The sequence below is a fragment of the Salvia miltiorrhiza genome, chromosome 7 (assembly GCF_028751815.1).
Source record: "Salvia miltiorrhiza cultivar Shanhuang (shh) chromosome 7, IMPLAD_Smil_shh, whole genome shotgun sequence".
In the NCBI taxonomy this organism is placed as follows: domain Eukaryota; kingdom Viridiplantae; phylum Streptophyta; class Magnoliopsida; order Lamiales; family Lamiaceae; genus Salvia; species Salvia miltiorrhiza.
Window position 1 is genome coordinate 36826606 of NC_080393.1, and position 20544 is coordinate 36847149.

General features: G+C 35.5%; 2 protein-coding genes across 3 annotated transcripts; one reads left to right on the forward strand and one right to left on the reverse strand.

Moving 5' to 3' along the window:
• Positions 1–461: 461 nt before the first annotated feature.
• On the forward strand, positions 462–7344 carry LOC130996289 (plant UBX domain-containing protein 7-like). 2 transcript variants are annotated; one of them, XM_057921795.1, is made up of 11 exons: positions 484–719; positions 2511–2638; positions 2744–2956; positions 3348–3549; positions 4150–4227; positions 5050–5118; positions 5632–5775; positions 5954–6056; positions 6551–6768; positions 6894–7101; positions 7137–7344. In XM_057921795.1, exons 1-10 carry the CDS (start codon positions 624–626, stop codon positions 7053–7055), a joined length of 1413 nt encoding a protein of 470 aa, XP_057777778.1. In that variant the 5' UTR covers positions 484–623; the 3' UTR covers positions 7056–7101; positions 7137–7344. The 2 variants fall into 2 exon arrangements, with proteins under 2 accessions (XP_057777777.1, XP_057777778.1); XM_057921794.1 differs by having other exon boundaries at positions 462–719; positions 6894–7344.
• Positions 7345–7437: 93 nt separating this feature from the next.
• On the reverse strand, positions 7438–12063 carry LOC130996288 (uncharacterized). Its single transcript, XM_057921792.1, has 6 exons — positions 10997–12063; positions 8870–8925; positions 8561–8791; positions 8199–8490; positions 7929–8128; positions 7438–7856 (listed from the first exon to the last, which is right to left on the reverse strand). The coding sequence occupies exons 1-6, from the start codon at positions 12008–12010 to the stop codon at positions 7700–7702; spliced, it is 1950 nt and encodes a 649-aa protein (XP_057777775.1). The 5' UTR covers positions 12011–12063; the 3' UTR covers positions 7438–7699.
• Positions 12064–20544: the final 8481 nt, after the last annotated feature.

Consider the following 20544-nt stretch of genomic DNA (forward strand, 5'->3'; position numbering starts at 1 on the left):
CGGCGCTTCACCGGCGATCTGAGAGGAAGAGATAGAGAGAGAGTGAAACCGTGAAACCGTGAAAGAGGGAGAGGACATGAAAGGGCTATTTTAGGTTGAGGGGCATTTCCGTCCTTTCAACCACAAAGTGGATAGTTTTTATTATTTTTATCTTAGTGGACATTTTTTATCTTTACAATATGAAAGTGGATAGTTTTATATATTTACTCATACTAATATGTATTGCCATGCTTTATTTTTATTTCTTATTATTATTATTTCATCATAGCCCCCATTTATAATAGTACAATTATATATAAAAAAAATTAATTAGTTTATTAAAGATTATGTATTTGTATACAATATAACACAATATATATAAATATATATATTTAGCACAACACATGATCAGTTAATATATAATTAATTCTTTATAAAAAAAAGTATATGAATTTCTCTGAATGGAATATTAGTAAATAAAAAAAATAAGAGCGATGAAGATGAAAATGATTAAATGAAAATGGAGACGACTTCCAGATTTTATGCTCTAAAATGCAGCCACGTGATAAAGACTACAGTGTTTCTTAAATGTTACTACTACTATTCTTCTTCAGATTATTTGGTGGGAATATTTGGTAGTCTAAATGTCAATGGAGGAGGGGTTTTCTGCTGGCATGGTCTCTTCCTTTCTCGAAATTGCTGTCGGCCAAACCGCCGATACCGCTCGTCACTTCCTTCAGGTCTCCTTTGCACTTCCCCCTTATTTCTGTTGCATTTTCTTCTATATATAACTATTTGATCGAGTTTCCCCGTGATGCTTTTAGCATGCAGTGATAGGAATTCGGGGGATTTCTGATCTTGTTGAATTCATATGTTGTGTCAAAGACTCAAAGTTGATGCGTCCTTGCGTACTAATTCATTATATGCTATGATCATCTTTATCATATACAGTGTTGAATATTGATAAAATTATGTTATTAACCGTTCAAGAAACACTAGGATTGCAATTGGCTTTGAGAAAGATCTGGAAATGAGATATGAATATGAGTGTTACTGCTATCTGTAGGACCTAGCTGTTGATTAGAATTGTGATAATAATCTATATAAAAAGATAGGGCTACTACATCTCATCAAATGACAAAAAATTGATTTTTTCTTGCTGTTACCCAAATGCGTTGAAGGACCTGAATAAATTGTGCAAAATGCGCATTGGTCTTGCTTAATTGTGTAGGTTTACTTGTTTCTGTTGATAAATTAGATTGTATTCCTTGTAAAACGGGATGCCCATCCCATGTACATTTCTCATCTTCAGATTGCATAATGTTATAGAATTTGGTAGTTGTTGCCTTAATGCTAATTGGAGACCTACGAGCTTAACATGAATTCTTCCTAATGAGATAGTGTTAAAAAGAGAAGATAATTACAGAATCGTATTTGGATAGTTAGAAAAGAGCAGTTCTATACGAAAGAGTGAAACAAGGACTTTGAGTGAAGAATCTGGTGCTCTATTTCTCTTTCAAGGGAGTGAGTGAGTAAAGTTACTATTGGTCCCTAAAGAAAAGACATAAGTCTTAGGGATAGGACTTTCCTCATTGTCGCTATTCAGATTTCTGTTATGTAGATAATTGTAAATGGTTAGCTATCCCAGAGTGGATGGAGTATTTAGGACTTAGTTGTGAGCAAGTGACCGATAGCTTTTCTACTTAGTACCAAGTCACTTTGTTGAACTAAGTCTTGCTCAAGACTATGGGTGCAGAAATCTTCTGTGAACTTAACAATCGTGAAGCTTATCAGCCAGTCAGAGTCTATTGACCTATTGCTGAGTCAATTAGCTGATCTTACAGTTTGCACATTCTGGTTAAACCGACTTTGATAATCATTTGCTTTGTGTTTAACAAACTGTGCAATGCGAGAGTGTTAGTAAAGCAGAAAATAAAGACATAAATAGACACAAATTTTATATAGGGTTGAAGGTGGTGTAATCTTTCAATGTCCCTTTTTCTTTCCAACTTGGAAGGTGGCCATTAGTTTGTACGATTACAATACTAGGACAATTGACATTCATTTGCATAATGATATTCACTGCTAACCCAACTGCTACTACACCCAATGAGATTGTCAGAAGTTTGCTACTATTTCACTTCTTGGCTACTGCATGCATGGCTTCTTCATTGCTATTTAAGATTTTGTAGCTATTGCGGCATAAAGTATTTTTTAATATTTAATGGGGTTAATTGTCTTAAATGTGACAGCCTATACACCACTCAGCAATTACAATACAACTTTGAAAATGTTGTAGAAAACATGCCGGACACGATAGACACCCCTCACCAGTTGTAGCTGCAAAAACGTCAAAAGTGGTGTTGTCATTGCGCATATTAAAAGACGTGTTGCAATTGAAAAATGATGCATAAATTGTGTTATTTATGGAAATAAACTATGTTTAATTTTGTTCAACTGCATAGAGAATCTTTTTGATATTTATGCTGTCAAGATTGAGAGTTCCCTCGGGAAAATTTCTCAAAATGCAGGCTACTGGATGGAAGCTCGAGGAAGCTATTCAACATTTTTATGTAGGAAATGAAGGTGGGTTAGGTACACAATCTGCATATTCTCCACCAAGAGAAAGTGATATGCCCCTCAATCATCCAAATCTCAGGCACGTACACCTGCAGAAACACGAATCCTTCTCTGTTTTCTAGTTTTGTTGTATATTATTCAAAAATGTTTCCTCTCTATGTTTCTCTATCTCTCTCTCCAACAGTGAACTGGAAAAGGAATTGGTAGAGAAATACACAAGACAGCTTGATGAGGAGGATGCACGGCCAACTTTACCTATGAAAAGGGGTGTTCTATATGACAATGAACTGGAAAAGGAATTGGTAGAGAAATACACAAGACAGGTTGACGGGGAGGATGTACGGCCACCTTTACCTGTGAAAAGGGATGTTCTATATGACAGTCCAATGCTCTATAGGTATACTACTTTCTTTCTTGTTTATGACACACACAGGAATCCTATTTACATGGTCCATCTCTGTAGAATGTTAGTGTAGTGCATATTCGCATTGACAATTTAGCCTTCATAAAATATATTAGGATTATCATAGTTCTTTCTTTGCTATATAATATAAAAGCAACATGACAATGTAAATATATGGAAATGATCGAGAAACCATAATAGAATATTAGCATCCATTGTTTGTAGATGATGTTTCACCAGCAACCTACATTTCCTGTGTTCTCTTTCTTTTCAAATACTAGCACTGGTGATTCATTCATGAGGCTGGATTTTGTCTTCTGTTATTTTTATGTGCGTTTTCCTCATTTTTCTTTTTGCTAACTTACTAAGCATGTTTTGTCGGTAGCGGATCGCCCGGAGCAAGAGATTCATCACATGCAGCTCATTCTGTTGTTCCATTCCGCAATTTTGAGGAGGAAATGAAATATCCTGGAGTGTGGGAAACAGAAGGTGCTTCATCATCTTCTGCAGTGGATCGAACTCAGGATAATCTTGCATCTTTATATCGTCCTCCTTTCGCATTGATGTTCCATGGACCTTTTGAAAAGGTTTCTAGCTTTATTCTTTAAGAAAATGATCCAAGAAACTCTGATATAACTGACGCTTCTTTTGGTTGGGTGTTTACTGGAAGGAACTCCATATCTGCTTTCATTTTCTGTGATAAACTATTCTCGTTTCACTGTAAGCGTTTGTCTTACCAGGTTATTGAGTGAGAAACAATTTTAATTGGTTTCTATGTCCTAATGGCTAATATACAACATCTGAGAACTTATTCCTGCGTGCTGCCCAATCTTGTTAGATTCCTTTTCCAATCATCATTGGCATCTCTTTCATTTATGGGCTAAGTTGAGGAGATAGGACCTATGAAATTATGTTGGGATTCCTCAGGATTGCCATGTAATTTATTTGATAATAAATCTATGATAATTACTCTTTCTTTTTTCCAATTGGCAGGACAAAGCTATATATTAAGAATTGGAATTACTGCACACAATCCTTTTCTTGCCATTCTTGTAGTTACTGAATGCCAGCTTCATATTTGTTTTCTTTGTTTTGCATATTATGCCGTGTGATCTTTCGTGGAAGGAGACTGCATGACTGTAATTTTCACCCCATATTGGCCATGAATTACTTTTATTTTTGTACAGGCTAAAGATAATGCGAGGATGCAGAATAAGTGGCTTATTGTAAACATGCAGTCCACCAAGGAGTTCAGCTCACATACGGTACTCATTTTATTATCTCAACCTCTTGTGTGCCTCTGGTGGGTGTGTGTATGTATGTGGTAGAGCACAAAAGAGATACTGTATTTTGGACGAAAAAAGAGGTTATGGTCTTGCAAAATCTGAAGTTATTAATCACATTATTGCCCTGGTAATTCTGAAATACAAATGCCATGAATTGCTGAAAAGGCCTATGCGTTTGGCTGCTAAAACTCCTTGTAAACCTGGATAGACTTGGACATGTGGCAGATTTTTCAGGATAACTGAGATAAAGGATGAATTCCTTCAGCTGGTGTAAAGATCCTTGACTTAGGCCACTTGGTAAATGCAGTTGCTTGAAAAGCTATATAACTTGTAATATGGATGCTTGTTAATGTGATGCGTAGAAATGGGGACCTCTTAATCAAGACGAATTATCTTTGGCTGATGTGTTGCAGCAAAAGATGATAATTTATTGGTTGCTATAATAATTTTGCACATTGCTTTCTGTGTCTCCATACAAATCCTTCCTTTGCAGCATTCTTTTGTAGAATTATGCAAATGCTACAAAAATATGTTGCAGGATTCTTTTGTAGGAATTGGAGTTTAAAATGTTATTGTAGGGATCTATGTTACGCTTCTAGATCCAAATTTTGGTTTCTCTACAACCATGTTAGGTGATGCTTGTACTAGTTGATCATTTTACCCTAAGGTATCTTCTCTATAACCTTGGAAATTTGACCTACCTTCTTCCCGGGTTTCTTAATCTCTCTCTCTCTAATATGATTTGGTTTTGATCAAATACTTCATGATGCATGTCTTGACTCACTGTTTCCTGCTTTGAAGCTTAACCGTGACACATGGGCAAATGAAGCTATTGCTCAAACCATCAAAACTAACTTCATCTTCTGGCAAGTATGTATTCTTTCGTTGCTATAATGGCTCATGATGGGCTGTAAATTTCAATTGCGTTCTTCTTATGGTGAATGTAATTATATACTTTGTAAGCTTTTCCAATGGATAACAGCTACTGCCTTTTGATGTTTTACTCTGTAAACCACAATAATATATAGCATAAGTTACTGTGGCAGTACCTTCTGCTAGTCAAAGTATTTGATTTCAATTATAATTGTGTTGGCAATCTTCTTTTGCTTGCACTATAGGCAACTTTGACCTGCCTTCGTCTATATCTGTAATTGAATTTTAAAGTTTATTTAGAGGTTATATTCAAATATTCTCCATTGTCGTCTATAAAATATTATCCTGCTAGTTGCCAATTGCCAATTATTCTACGCACTATAAAAAATATATGCTGCCTGAATTATTTTGAAGCATGTGTGTAATGATTGTTCCTTCTTTTTTCTTTTTGTTTGAAGCTGTTATTTTTGCTTCTTATATGATTTTCACCCACCATTCTGCGCATTATAGGTATATGATGATACAGAACAGGGCAGCAAGGTTTGCACTTATTACAAGTTAGACTCTATCCCAGTCATTCTTGTGATTGATCCCATAACAGGTCAGAAAATGCATGCTTGGCGTGGGATGGTTCAACCTGAAAAGTTGCTTGAGGTAAATGAGCTATTTCCGATGTTGCTGTGCGCATATGCATGTAAAGTTGTTAAGATGTGTATCCTTCTTTCAAAACCAAAATAAACTCACACCCTCAAGAGGACTTTGTAACTTCATTGAGGCGGATAAAAGTTTATTACTATGTCGCTGATCTGTCCGTTACTTTTTTCTGCTCTAGGATCTGCTACCGTTCATGGACAGCAACCCCTCAGGTCATCATGTCAGTCTCTCTCATAAGCGTCCTAGAGAAGCTTCTCGGATGCCAACTCCTCAGCTTCAATGTAGGCCACGTTTTTCTAGTTTTCTTGATGTTCATGACTTCTAGTGATTATCTTCATCTGTTAAATAATGTTACTTCTGATGCTTGAACAAAGATAAGAGAGCTTCAAAGATGAAAGGATTAAATAATGTTAAATACTTGAAGAGGCTGGCAGGTGATCTATTTTGATGCATGTGTAGATTTTGTGAACATCTTTTTGAAATGAAGTGCAAAGAGTATGAGAAACCAGTTCTGGAAGTGCTTAATTATCTTTCAGCAACTGAAGCCATGAAAAAAAATGTTATGTTGCATGAATGACAATTCTTATACAACCTAAAGGATTACCTAAAAGTTTTAGATGACATATGGAGCTCAAAAAATGAATCTAGTTATGATAACTGGGCATTGCTCTGTGGTTCGGTGGTTCCGGTTTTTTTCTATATCTATTTCTGTTAGATAGTGGTTGAATGGTAGCTGTCTGAACTCTGATAATCACATATCCTTACTTGGCTGCAGCTGATAATAATGACGAAGATGAAGAATTGCAGCGAGCACTGGCAGTCTCTATGGAGAATTTTGATGGAGGTGACCTAAAAGAAGGGAATGAAGCCAATGCTTATTTACCTTTGCCTGAAGAACCTAAGGGTGAGAAGAATCTAATCTGCAGAGTTGGAGTGCGTCTTCCCGATGGGCGTAGAGTTCAGAGGAACTTCCTCCGCACCGATCCAGTTCAGGTAAAGTGTTTATTAATTGCTGTCTGAATCTTTTCTGCTAGTTATCGTGATGTCAAGGATGGTAGTGGATACATTAAACTTATCAATTTGAGGCTCCGGGTGTATTTACGCATATTTGCTATCAGCTGCTGTGGTCATTCTGCTATTCAGAGCTTGGCAGCATCAGGCCATTTCGCTTGACCCAAGCTATTCCGGGTGCTTCGAGGTTTTTAGATTTTGATGCCGTTTCAACATTCGAAGAGTCGGGTCTTGCCAATTCAATGGTTTCAGTCACTTGGGAGGAGTGATTGCTAGTCGCAGTTCCTGATTTTGACTGCCCAAATATGTGTATGTATCCCACGTTTTTTTTTTTTTTTTTTTAAGGGCAGCATGTTAGGAAAAGAAGTAGATATAACTAATTTATCTTGTATATGCTCAACCTTGCCGCATGCTTGGAAGACAATTGTTGGTCACATAATTGCTTCTCTATTCGACTTCCTTTTAGCATGCAAATGTTGTAACTCCCAAAACCGAGATCATATTGAATTTGTAAATTTCTAACTTAGTTTTATTATTTTTATTATTGTTTCTCTTCCAGCTTCATATGTATCATGATTTTGTTCTTCTACTTCACCCAATCCTTTATCAGGAAATGCAGTATAGCCCTAACAGATGTTGAATAGTAAAATGTTGAGAAAGTGTATTGGTAAATTATAGTAGAAAAAAAAAAGTATAGTATATATCATAGGGGCGCAATAAACTTATTCTAGGTAGAAACACAATAAACATGTGTAATCAAAATTCTGGTCCATGGCAGAATTTTCATGAAACCATGGAAAGATGGAGCAGCTATAGACTGATTACTCTTTGAATTGTATCAAACCCAACACACCAAAACTCCAAAACTCTCAACTATGTACACCAGTAGAAGAAGAAGAATGGGAGAGCATGATCAGGAATTGAGAGACCAGTCATAATTATCCTGGTAGGCTATGTTAACAGACCCCCCATCACTCATCAGGTGCGACAAAAGACCTGCTTTACTTGCATCCAAGTAGTTGATCATCCACTTGGGGATTTCTTTCTCTTCCCCGAAATCACCACTGTACCTGCCATGTTTCAAAAGTTAAGAGACCACGTCGTGTCGTGTCATGTCGTGTCATCGTCTAATTCTAACTCACCACTTCATAATACGGGGGAGGTACACCGTCCTCTTGCCGAGGTCTACCTGCACTCCGTCCTCCCTCCGGAGATACTCCCTTGCAGCGTTCTTCAGTTCAGATTCGATGCCTTGCCATCTGAAGAATCTGATCGACGGGCTTCCTCTTGTTGCATTCCACATCCCAAAATGAATCAATCGATTCACTTTCGCAAAACTCAACTGCACAACACAATCTCATTCATATATACATACTACCACACCAACAAGTCAGGTTGATGAGTCTGATTACCTCTAGGCGCTTGTCGCCTTTACTGAAGGGCTTTATTAACGAGAACGGGGGTCTTCGGTTGCTTCTCAGAATGCCATTCCTGATGGAATTCAAAGAATACGGGTGGCCCCCGATTACATACATGAAATCGGAAAAGAAGGGCCTCCGATCAAGCATTCCACCGGGGTCACCGATTCTAATAACAGCATGAACGGCCATACTATTATGCAGATTCAAAAAGAACGCCAGCTTCTCATCATGGGAAAGAGTCAGGAGGTCTACTCTCTGTAGATCCTCCACCACATTCACATATCTGCATATCAGAATATTCAACATTTAATTTACCAAGTATGGAGTACTAAAGAAACAAGCTCCATTAATACCTCCGGAACTCTTCGCTGTTGCTGATTCCAATGTAATCAAGATTAAGTCGATCATCCGAGGCATACGACTCGAGTATAGCCCACATTATGCAGGTGAGCCTTCGGCTCACTGCAGCCGCATCCTTGGGCTCCGAATCATTCACCACTCCTCTGAAGTTGTAGCATTTTGGTATGAAGGGCTCATGCTCTAGGAATCGATAGAAATGATTGCCATCCTCAAATTCATTGTTGCTGCATCATACATCAATTTTACATTGCAGGTTCTACATTTGCTGTATCTTTTTGTGGATTCATCAAAAACGTTCTTACCCGAAGACATGATGAATAAAATGCCTTCTCGCAAGCTCCTTCCCGATCTCAATGGCCTGAGGAAGTATTTAGGTATACCAAAAGTTATTTAAGTAAGAAAATATAAATTAAACATAATCTATCACAACCAAGAATAATCTTTCTTGCACCAAAATATGTGAGCAGTTTACGACACCTTTTTCTGTTCTACGCAATAAGTTTCCATACTTAATCTTATATTCTTAGCAGAAATTGGTACATCTTCTTTCGGAGCAGGTCTTTTTGTCATAAATACTAACACTAATTCTAAATGTATGCAATGAAAAGAATATTCCGTTTTGCTCTGTCCCGAGTCATAATCATAGAAAATTCCAGAGACTCATACATGTATGAGAAAATTATTTAAGTTTCAAGGTGGAAATTTCCAGCAAAAATATATGGAAAATGATGTAAAAAAAGCATGCAGGCACTACAGTAGAATCCTACAAGTCAGAGACTGTGAACCAATCACTTTTAAGTAGCTATGGACGTTTGAAATATAAACACAAGAAATTAATACTTGTTTAATATCCAAAGTCAACTTAGCCTAGTGCTAAAAAAGACTATAATTAAAGGCAAAAAATAATAAATCTTTAATAGTAAAATAATTATTGCGACCTCACATATGAATCCAATTGTTGCTTTCCAACTTTTCATGAGTCCTATGAGACAAAGGAACGACGTTTATCTTGCCAAAATTATCGGCATTTACGAAGACGCGAATATGGAATCGACCGCCATAACCCAGTCACATAATTGAATTATAGTGACCATTAGATGCAAAGTTGACATGCAAAACACCAATTAACAATTCAGAATTAATTATGACCATACTATCCAATCCATTTTTTTGACCAAATCAACACACTAATTTTTTATGGATTCGGAAATCAAATTAAAGCATTCCACACGCGGCTCAACAAAGCTTATCCTAACTCGCTCTTCAGCAAATACAACAAATAAATTAAAATATTCAGGTTCATTTATCATAATCCTCGTTCCAAATTAACTCAATTTTATTGTAAAACTATATAAATTAACACATCTAACATAACGTGAGAGCTAAATAAAGCTTTGAGCAAATTTGGACAAACACCATATTCGGCACGTCCCGTTTTTATGGCCATCGGTCACAGGCAAAAAAAGAAAACAGACTTTATAAAGTATGAAAGTTATGGACTTAAAACATTATTAAAAACAATATAATCGTACAAAAAATAATAAACCCCTAATTAGTAGAATACTAGCCATAAATCAATCAACCGTGTGTACCAATACTTTTTTTTTTAAATTCTTTTAGGAAAAAAAGGTAAAAATAAGTAAATTAAATTTTTTAGCACCCAACTTTCATCATTGCTTGATTGGTTAGTTTAGCCCAAGAGTGCAATCATTAATCCCCTTGTGGCCTTAATTATTAGCGCTTTCACATTCTTGATCATTTTCTACAACTAAAACACGAGATCACCCACATTCACTGTTATATTAGTTGCTTTCAATTATCAAAATATTTTAATAAAAAAAGCCTAAACCGGTGAACTACTTTCAACGGTCTTGATACTCAACTACATATTAACAGAAGATCACCAAAAACAATATTTTAATCATATTAAACAATCATTTATTAATATTTATTAGCTCTCGAATCTTAAATTTTGCCGTGAGATGCGTATTAGAATTTAATTATTTTCCAATTTATGCCTAAAGCAACTAACTTAATATGTTCGTGTTCGTCACTAAGATATACTACTAGAAATATGTTCAAAAGGGGGGAAATTGTATAATCGCAAAAGGTGTTCATGTATCAACAACACATGTGAGATTTTATTTCAGAATTATTCAAAACAAAGCACATGAGCGATTTATTTGGATTAGTTTTGGATGCATCGAAAAAGGTAGCTAAAAACATACACATTGATTTAAAAAATGATGTCCTTTCACGAAAATATTATGAGGAAAAAATAAAGGCATCCTCGCATTTCTATTAACACTTATATAGTTAAATAGAAATCATAACAGAAATCCCTTCCAATCGATGTAACGTAGAAACCAACGTATTGGACGGTAAAATAAATAAATAAAACAAATAAATGAGAGAGAGAGAGGCGGTACCTTTTTCCTGCCGCAGTCCAATTGGTGGATGAGCTCCTCCACGAGCTCCGCGCCGGAGAAGCAATTCTTCACGAATTTCATCTTTGTTATGCGATCCTGGATCGGCACTCTCTGCCGCACTACCTTCACAATCTCCGCCATCTCATCCATCACCACCACCTCGCCTTCCTCGTCGAAGCCGTACACCGGCGGTGCCGGTGCGTCCTCGGGGCACTTCGTCCCCAGAATCTCCTCCATTTTGGCCTCCAGCATCCCGCTGTTGCGCAGCGAGTTCAGCGCCACCAGTCCTCCGATCAACTTCTCGTTGAAGAACAACTGCGGCACGGAGGCGCCGCCGGTCCTCTCTCTCAATTCCTTCCCTCTCCCCGGGTACACGTCGATGTTGATCTCCACGTAACTCAGATTCCTCTCCCGCAGGAACGACCGCACGGCGGTGCTGTCGCGGCAGTTCGACCGCGAGAAGAAGCTGATTCTCCCCTTCATCTCCTTCATCCCCTGCTTCAACGTCTTCACCACCTTAACTCCGACCAGATTGAACTCCTTCACCAGGAGATCTTCGTCGTCGTCGTCCTTGGTGAGCGAAGATATGCGCTTAAGCGCCTCCGATACGCTGTTGCTCTTCTCCCGGAAGAATTTCCCGATGGCGGAGGCCGGGGAATCGAACGTCTCCGGCATGGAGAGCGACCTCTCCAGCAGCCCGGGGGGAGCCTCCGGCTTGGGAAGAAGCGAGTGCGGCGGGATGATCACTCCATTCGGGTGAGAATCCGATCGGTCGTCGGGAGAATCCGCAATGAGTGCGTCGGTTTGGGGGCTGAGATTTTGTGCAATTTTGGCATCGAATTCGGTGTGGATGATATCCCGAGGCAAATCGAGGGCAGGTGGTAGAGGATTTTCCATAGGAGAAGGTTTATACAGTGTTTTGGGAGGGAGAAAGGAATTGAAATGGAAAGAGAGAGAGAAAGGAGCGGAGACGACGGGCTGACAGTTATGTTGGAGGGATACTACACTGCACATATTTATATACTCTCTACAACCATATAATATAATATAAATATTACAATTACATTTTCACTCTGAATTTTGTGATTTATTTACGGATTTTCATTTAGAGAAAAATTTTGAGGTAGCCAAAATGAAGCATAAAACACAAATTTTGGCCACTCATTGAAAAAACATAAATTTTGGCCATTTTTATAGCTTTGGGACGTTTTTGCCCTTAATTGGGCGGACTGGGTAGGGTCAGGAGCGCGGGTCGCGTGCCGGGTAGGATCAGGCACGCGGGTCGGGTTAGGCACTTATGGCATTTATAGTGCCATAAGTGCCAACGAAATTTTTTTTTTTACTCCCCCTGCCCTGTCTACCCCCCAGACCCCCGATCCCACCCACCCCACCCCATCCACCCCCAAACCAAAAAATTTTACTTTATTATTTTATTTTATGGCACTTATGGCACTAATAGTGCTGTCATAAATGCCAACGAAAATCCAAAATAAAATAAAGTAAAATGGTCTTTTTAGCACTTATGGCACTATTAGTGCCATAAGTGCCAAACATGCAGAACAAATATAGAAACAACAACATCATCTAAACGCTAAATGGATAATCTAAACCCTAAATGAAACATCTAAACCCTAAATGGATAATCTAAACCCTAAATGGAATATCTAAACCCTAGGGGAAGTGTTTAAAAAGTTCCTTTTGGCTTGAGGGTGGGTGGGGGGGGTGGGGGGGTAGAGTCAGGGGTCAGGGGGTAGGCAGGGCAGTGGGAGTAAAAAAAAAAAATTCTTGGCTTGGGGTGGGTGGTGGGGGGGGGTGGGTGGGGTCGGGGGTCTGGGGGTAGACAGGGCAGGGGAAGTAAAAAAAAATATTTTTTTTTGGCTTGGGGGTGGGTGGGTGGGGTCGGGGGTCTGGGGGGTAGACAAGGCAGGGGAAGTAAAAAAAAAAAAAAAATTTGGCTTGGGGGTGGGTGGGTGGGGGTGGGTGGGGTCGGGGGTCTGGGGGGTGGTAGACAAGGCAGGGGAAGTAAAAAAAAAAAAAATTGGCTTGGGGGTGGGTGGTGGTGGGAGGGGGGGGAGAGGGGTGGGGTCGGGGGTCTGGGGGTAGACAAGGCAGGGGAAGTAAAAAAAAAAAAAATTTGGCTTGGGGGTGGATGGTGGGGGGTGGGGGGTGGGGGTGGGGGGGTCGGGGGTCTGGGGGTAGACAAGCAGGGGAAGTAAAAAAAAAAAAAATTGGCTTGGGGGGGTGGGTGGGGTCGGGGGTCTGGGGGGTAGACAAGGCATGGGTTAATCCCTAAATCTGGATCCGGGTCAAAGGAAGTTGTTGGATCTATTGGGTTAAAGGGTAGATTAGGTAGAGCACATAAAAGATGACCAAATATTGATATTTTAAATTTTGTGGACAAAATTTAAGTTTCAATCACCAATAGGGCCATCCGGCCCTATTGTTTCTTTCATTTATGTATTCTGTGTGACAGTGCAAGTAATTAGCCAAACAATGGGGCCAATTAAAACAACTTCAAAATCCTTTTCGTTCTAGCTCTGCCAAGTAACGGTATGATTTATGGGTTTCAAATGCTATTATATAAATACATGTATTAATGTGATATATTCATCCCCAATAAAATTAATAAAATAATTTTATTGAAAATTATTCGAATATCTTAATTAATCTACAATTATGTCATAAAAAAAAAACCAATTATTGGAACATAAGACGGGAAAATTAAGTTTCATTAATTTATACTCCCTCCGTCCACCAAAAATATGCCACAATTTCCTTTTTCGTCCGTCCACAAAAAATATGCCACTTCCATTTTTAGTAGTAGGGTCCACACAACTCCACTCACATTTAAAGTGGGACCCTTACTCCACTACCAACTTTACTCACATTTTCTTAAAATCCGTGCCGAAAGCAAAGTGGCATGTTTTTCGTGGACGGAGGGAGTAGTATAATTGATAAGAAGCTGCAAAATAGTACTTCATTCATTCCATTACAAATATGTCACTTTCCTTAATGAGATGTCTCAGTACAAATGTCATATTCCTTTTTTGGCATTATATTATCTCTCTATACCTAATACTTATTTAAATAATTTTCACCAATCCACTTTATCTACTTTCTAAATATTTCTTAATTTTCGTGTTCAAAAAAGTAATGAGACATTTGTAGTATGGCGAAGGGAGTACTAATAATTTTTTTATTATAGAAAAGTGAAAACAATATTTTCAAAATCAATTCAAATTCTAATCGAAACCTTGAAATCAATTTCTAAGCAAACTTCAAACGCAATTTCATAGTAATAGTAATAAATTGGAATATGGAAGAGTCAAAGATTTTTATTTTTCGAGTAATTAAATATTGACGATATTTTATATAATCATATTTTTATAAGAAATGAATGTGACGGTATCAGTTAATACCGAGAAAGATAAATATTAGAGCAATATTTTTTTTTGCTCAGTAGAAGTTTGATTGACATAATTGGCAGAGCTCCCTAAGAACGTACAATTTGGTTAATATTAAAGAAAATACTATTAACTGAGTCAAAAAATAATCAATTTTACCGAAATGGGAAACGCTTATGAACGATTCCTATTTGATTTATTCGCAAGTATATATCACAAATTGAATTCTGTCTTAATTTTCAAAGCATAGTCTTTTAGTTGAACACGTTGCATTTATTAAATTTTTGTTGACGAATTCATTCCACAATTTTGATCGGAAAATAGAGAAAACTCATACCATGTTCGGATATATCTTTTCGACCACATTAATTAGGTTACATTCCACTTGTACATTCAAGTAAAAAAAAGTCTTAGATACAAATTAAAATAAAAATAATTGAATTTATTATGAGTGGAGAAAATAATAATAATAATAATAATAATAATAATGACTAATTGTATTGTGAGTAGAGAAAGGGTCAACCATATGATAAATAAATAAATAAAATAATATATTGTGAGTTAACGTCTATAAATGAAAATATACTAATTTTATGAACGTACAAAATGATAAAAATATATACTTTAAATGGCCTAAAACTATAAAATTATTCTATAGTTTAAGCCATTTAAAGTGAGACAGAGAGGGAGTACTATTTTTAGGCATGAAAGGAGTATTATATTCCAATTCCAACCTCAATTAATCAAATAAAAAAAAGACGATGAAATGAAAATAAAACAAAACAGTAATGGAAAAGGTATATAGTAAAATGAAAAGATGAGAAAGAAACATTTGGAAGAAGTTGATAAAGTCTGTATAATGGAGCGGCCATTTGACACTAAAAATTTGATTTGTTACGCTTACGCAACAAGAAAATGGCCAAACCCATTTAAATTTCTTACGCGCATTTATTCATATTTCAATACCCCTTGAAGCCGGCGCCCCAACAATACGCTGCTGCAGCGGTGCGGTGCTACTCTTCAAATGAAGTCAATTCACTCCACTGTAAATATATATATATATATAGGGAGAGGTTCAAGAAAGAATCACTAAATAAAAGAAGAATGAATGGAGAAACATTTTCAGTCATTCGATCATCAAAATTTACGATAGATGCATTATCTTGTTGGATGAATGCAGATCCTGGGTTCGAATCCTGAAGGGAGCAATTTTTTTTATTTTTTTAATGCATTAATTTTAACAGCGAATGCATTAATTTTTACAGTGAATGTATTAAATTTGATGGTTCTCACGTTCTCACAAATAATGTAATTCTCTTTAGAACTGACTCAACCTAGAACACCTCTAGTTTGACTTGCAATAGAACAAGGACATTCTAGTGATGGTAAGTTGACCCAGTATCATCTCTCAAGGAAAGTCTTAAAGGGCTTCTAGTAGTATCGTGGAAAAAAGTAATAAAAGAAAGCAGTAAAGAGTTTTGATTATTAATCTAGAACTGAAACTTAAAACTGAATTAAAACCGAATTGTAAAATTACTAGGCGAATTAAATTATTAACCCTAGGCAGAATTAAAACAACTTAAATAAAATCTAACTTAAGAAATTAAGTACTTGTAAATTAAAAATAAAACTAATCTAGGCATGAAACTAAAGTGCATAATTTAAATTGCATAATTAAAAAGAAAGCATAAACATGAACTAAAAACATAAACATGATTAAACGAAAATAAATTGAATTGAAATACGAAATACCGTAAATGTCTTGAACGTGTAATTGTGTCACGCAATCATAATCCAATAAATAACTAAAAACTTAACTAAATCGAAAACTAACTAAAAACAATGAATTTTCAATACTATGAAAAAGAACTATGAAAGCAATAAATTCTAAATTTCGGATGCCAAGAGATCTCAAAGATGAAGTCTAAAACTAGAGCAAAAGATAGATGATTTTACAATAGAAATGAAACCCTATTTATAGACCTAGCTCTGGTGAGAATAAGCATAGCTAGAAAGTAATCGGTGCTGGCAAGAATAAACATAGCTGGAAAGTAATGGTGCTGGCAAGAATATGCGGAGCTGGAAAGAATAAACATAGCTCTGGAAAGTGAACTCCGATGATTTATGCTTGGGAAAGGTAGTCAGCGTTGGCGAAATAGGTGGAGCTGGAAAGTAGTCAGCGCTGGCATTTATGGGCGGAGCTGAAAATGGTCAGCGCTGGCAAGAATGGGTGGAGCTGAAAATGGTCAGCGCTGGCAGTTATGAGTTGAGTTGAAAATGGTCAGCGCTGGCAGTTATGAGCTGAGTTGAAAATGGTCAGCGCTGGCAGTTATGAGCTGAGCTGAAAATGGTCAACGCTGGCAGTTGACTCTGGCACTTAGCTCTGCTATGTCGATGTCTGCTAAAAACACCATTTTTAGCCCAAAAATCTCCAAAATTGCATTCTTCCATCTATAAACCTAAATCTCCTGCAAAGCATCAAACAAACCATAAAACGCACCAATTTCCAGAAGATTTAATTTAAAATATGCACATGCAAACCCTTAAAATTAGAACAATTAAGCATAAATCAAGAACCACACCATATACATATATATATATATATATACATATATATATATATATATATATATATATATATATATATATAGGGTTAGGTTCAATGAAAAAGGCCTAAATGTAAGAAAGAAGAGAGAAGTAATCTCATCCGTTGATCTTATCTAATCTAACGGACATGATTTATTCACGCCATGTTCAACGGATTTTTTCATTGAACATTCGTGAATATATACAATATTTTTGGGGGTTCTGGGTTTCGACCCCCCATATGTTCAACGAAAAAATCCGTTGAACATGGCGTGAATAAATCATGTCCGTTAGATTAGATAAGATCAACGGATTAGATTACTTCTCTCTTCTCTTACATTTAGGCCTTCTTCATTGAACTTTAGCCTATATATATATATATATATATATATGTATATATATATATATATATAGGGGTGAGCTACCGTGAAAGCACATCTTAAAATAAGAAATAAGAGCAATTTTTAATGTATGAATTTTATGTAGAACACGTATGAATTCGCTGTATAAAGGTATGAAGTTGTGAAAAATAAATTTTTGCTACCTTTGGGATTCGAACTCAGGACCATAAATCTATCCAACAGGATTACGAATCAACCATAGATCTTGATGATCTAAGGGCTGAAAATGATTCTTATTTTATATCTTAAGAAATGCTCTTATTTTAGCCCTTCCATATATATATATATATATATATATATATATAGGATAATAAATATATACTACATTTGTCCTATAAAAGTGTGTCCTTATTTTTATTTTGGAACGTTCCATAAGAATGTGCATTTGTTATTTTTGAACACTACCCCACCACCAACTCTTTATTTCTTACTCTTATTTTATACTCCCTCCATCCCACTCCAAATGACCTTATTTCTATTTTGGGTTGTCCCACTCCAAATGACCAATTTCCTTTCTTGGCAATACACTCTCTCTCTCTATACTTAATATTTAAACAATTTCCATCAACTCATTTTAGCTACTTTATTACCCACTTTATCTACTTTATACATATTTCTTAATCTCCGTGTCGATAAATTTAGGGCCATTTGGTTTGGGACGGAAGAAGTAATAAAGTGAATCACATGTTCAACTCTCAATACATTCATCTAATATTTTATTATTAAAGCTCATGCCATCCAAAGTGATGCATATTTTTGTGGGACGGAGAGAGTATATATAGTTTCAAATTTCATATATGTTTCATATATCACTATAACAAAATCATAGATTATTATTTGATAATAATATAGTAGTAGTAAATTTCTTTATATGTTACATCCCTCCGTCCCAATAATAATGTCTCAATTTTCCTTTTAGCGTTTAATTTGTAATGTTTCAATTCAAAAAAGAAAATAATTAACTTTATGTATTCTCTATATCTCTTTACTCATTTACTTTATCTCTCTCTTATTTTATCTATATTTTTTTAATTTATGTGCCTCATTTTTTGGGATGTTATTATTGGGATGGAGAGAGTATATAGATAGAAGTTTTAGAGCTTTGTAGAATCATTAGAAGAAATATTTGCTATAATAGAGGGAAAATTAAACATGTTATATAACGACAATTAGATTCTATTAGAAGTTCATTACACGAGAGACGAGAGTATTATTTATTTAATTTAATATCATGAAAACACTATTTTCGATGCATAAGGTTGGATATAATTATGTAATTATATGTACAAATATAGTACACGATTTAACTAATAGAGTTTTGTTAATTTGAATTTGAGACATGCAGAAGTTTTGCAGATGACTGAAGTTGAAATCGTATCATGGAAATTTTCCTTTTGACTAATTATTAAAAAAAAGTAACCTTTACATTTGTTTATTTGGAAACTAAGCAATTTGTGACACTTCAAATGGTTGGCTAGCTAACCATCAATTAGACCAAGTAAAACATTTTGCATCGAAAATTTATGCAATGCAATTATGAATTATCTGGACTAGATTGAATATGTTTTTTTAGGAGAAGGTCGATATTATCACCCTTCGGAATATGATTTCCGGCAATTTCTTGCTCTAAATTAATTTCTTATAAAAATTGAAACGACAAAATTAATCAGAGAAGATTGAGCTTCTACTCGGAAAATATCCCAAGATTCTTGTCTCAAATTACGCTTAAAAAAATCATAAAAATCCATTTAAAGACCCTTTTCAAGAATAACAAGAAGCATATAAATGACACGTCTTCAATTTAAATACACATAAAAAAAATATTAAATACACATCCAAATTCTACACTAAAAACAAAATAAAATTAAATCATCCAAATCTGAAAAGCACATAGGAAGGGGTAAAAATAGTTGTCAACACATATTTGTGTCCAAATATTTGGATACAACTTGAACCTGGAAGTTTTATTAATTTAATTTTTCGTTTACTTTTGAAATTGTCAAATTGATGAAGTAAGAAATTAGATAGATTTATGACTAAATCTAAGTTAGGTGTAGTCATAACTAAGTTGATTTGGAGAAGAGATTGGTCAATAGGATTGACACCCTTTGAGTTTGAGGAGTACTATATACCCTTGACGTGCAACCCAAATGGAAAATATTTAATAGTATAATTTTTTTATTTATAGTTACGTTAGGTAAATGGACAATTTTTTTTTTTTTTCATAAAATAAAAGAACAATTATTGAGTGATTATGTATACACGATTTTGGAGATTTGCTACAAAATTAGCGATGAATTCGTTCATAGGAAACTCATTCAATTTTCTTGAACGTGACGACATTCTTTTTTATTTCAATTTTGACATATTCAAATAATAAATAATACTACGTAGTCATTTAATTTAGAAAGTGAGCCAATACATACAATAGTAGAGTTGTTACTTGTTAGCGTCAATCACACAAAGTAATAAATTTTGCAACAAACATTACTTGGACGAGAAAGACTTGTGGAGTTTGAACCTTGAACTTCATTATTCACATATACGAGTTCACACAGCTTGAATGTCCGCTTGAGGACAATATTACTATTTGTTTAAATAAAGAAAAATGGGAATGGTGAAATTGATTCAATATCCCTTTGGCCTTACTTTTTACACAAATAATTTTTACTATATATTTGATACGTTCAAATAAAGAATATTAGTACATAATTATTATTTTTCGATAAATTAGTAATTAAACAAAGAAATTTTAAAATCACGCTACGTACATTAGGCTCACATCCAAAATCTTTAGCCGTAACAGTAATCTACCGCTAAATCAAAACATACACATATATTGTTATCTTTCACACTAACAAAACATGTGAAATTATAAGCTCTCATATTAATTCAACATTTATTATTATAATGGCCCAATTTTCGTAAGATATAAACCTTAGCATTTTTACATTTAATAATATGAATATAAATGATTATTTAAAGTGGAAGACATAAGTAACATTTATTGCAATAATTTATGGACAAAAGGAGAATTATATCTTTGGATTCATTTCGTTGTTCATCGCCTGAGTTCTGTCTTGAAAATAAAATAGTTGAGGGTGAGTGCTATTCATCTACTGGTGACTGGTGTGTTCCAATGTTTAACGAAACTATA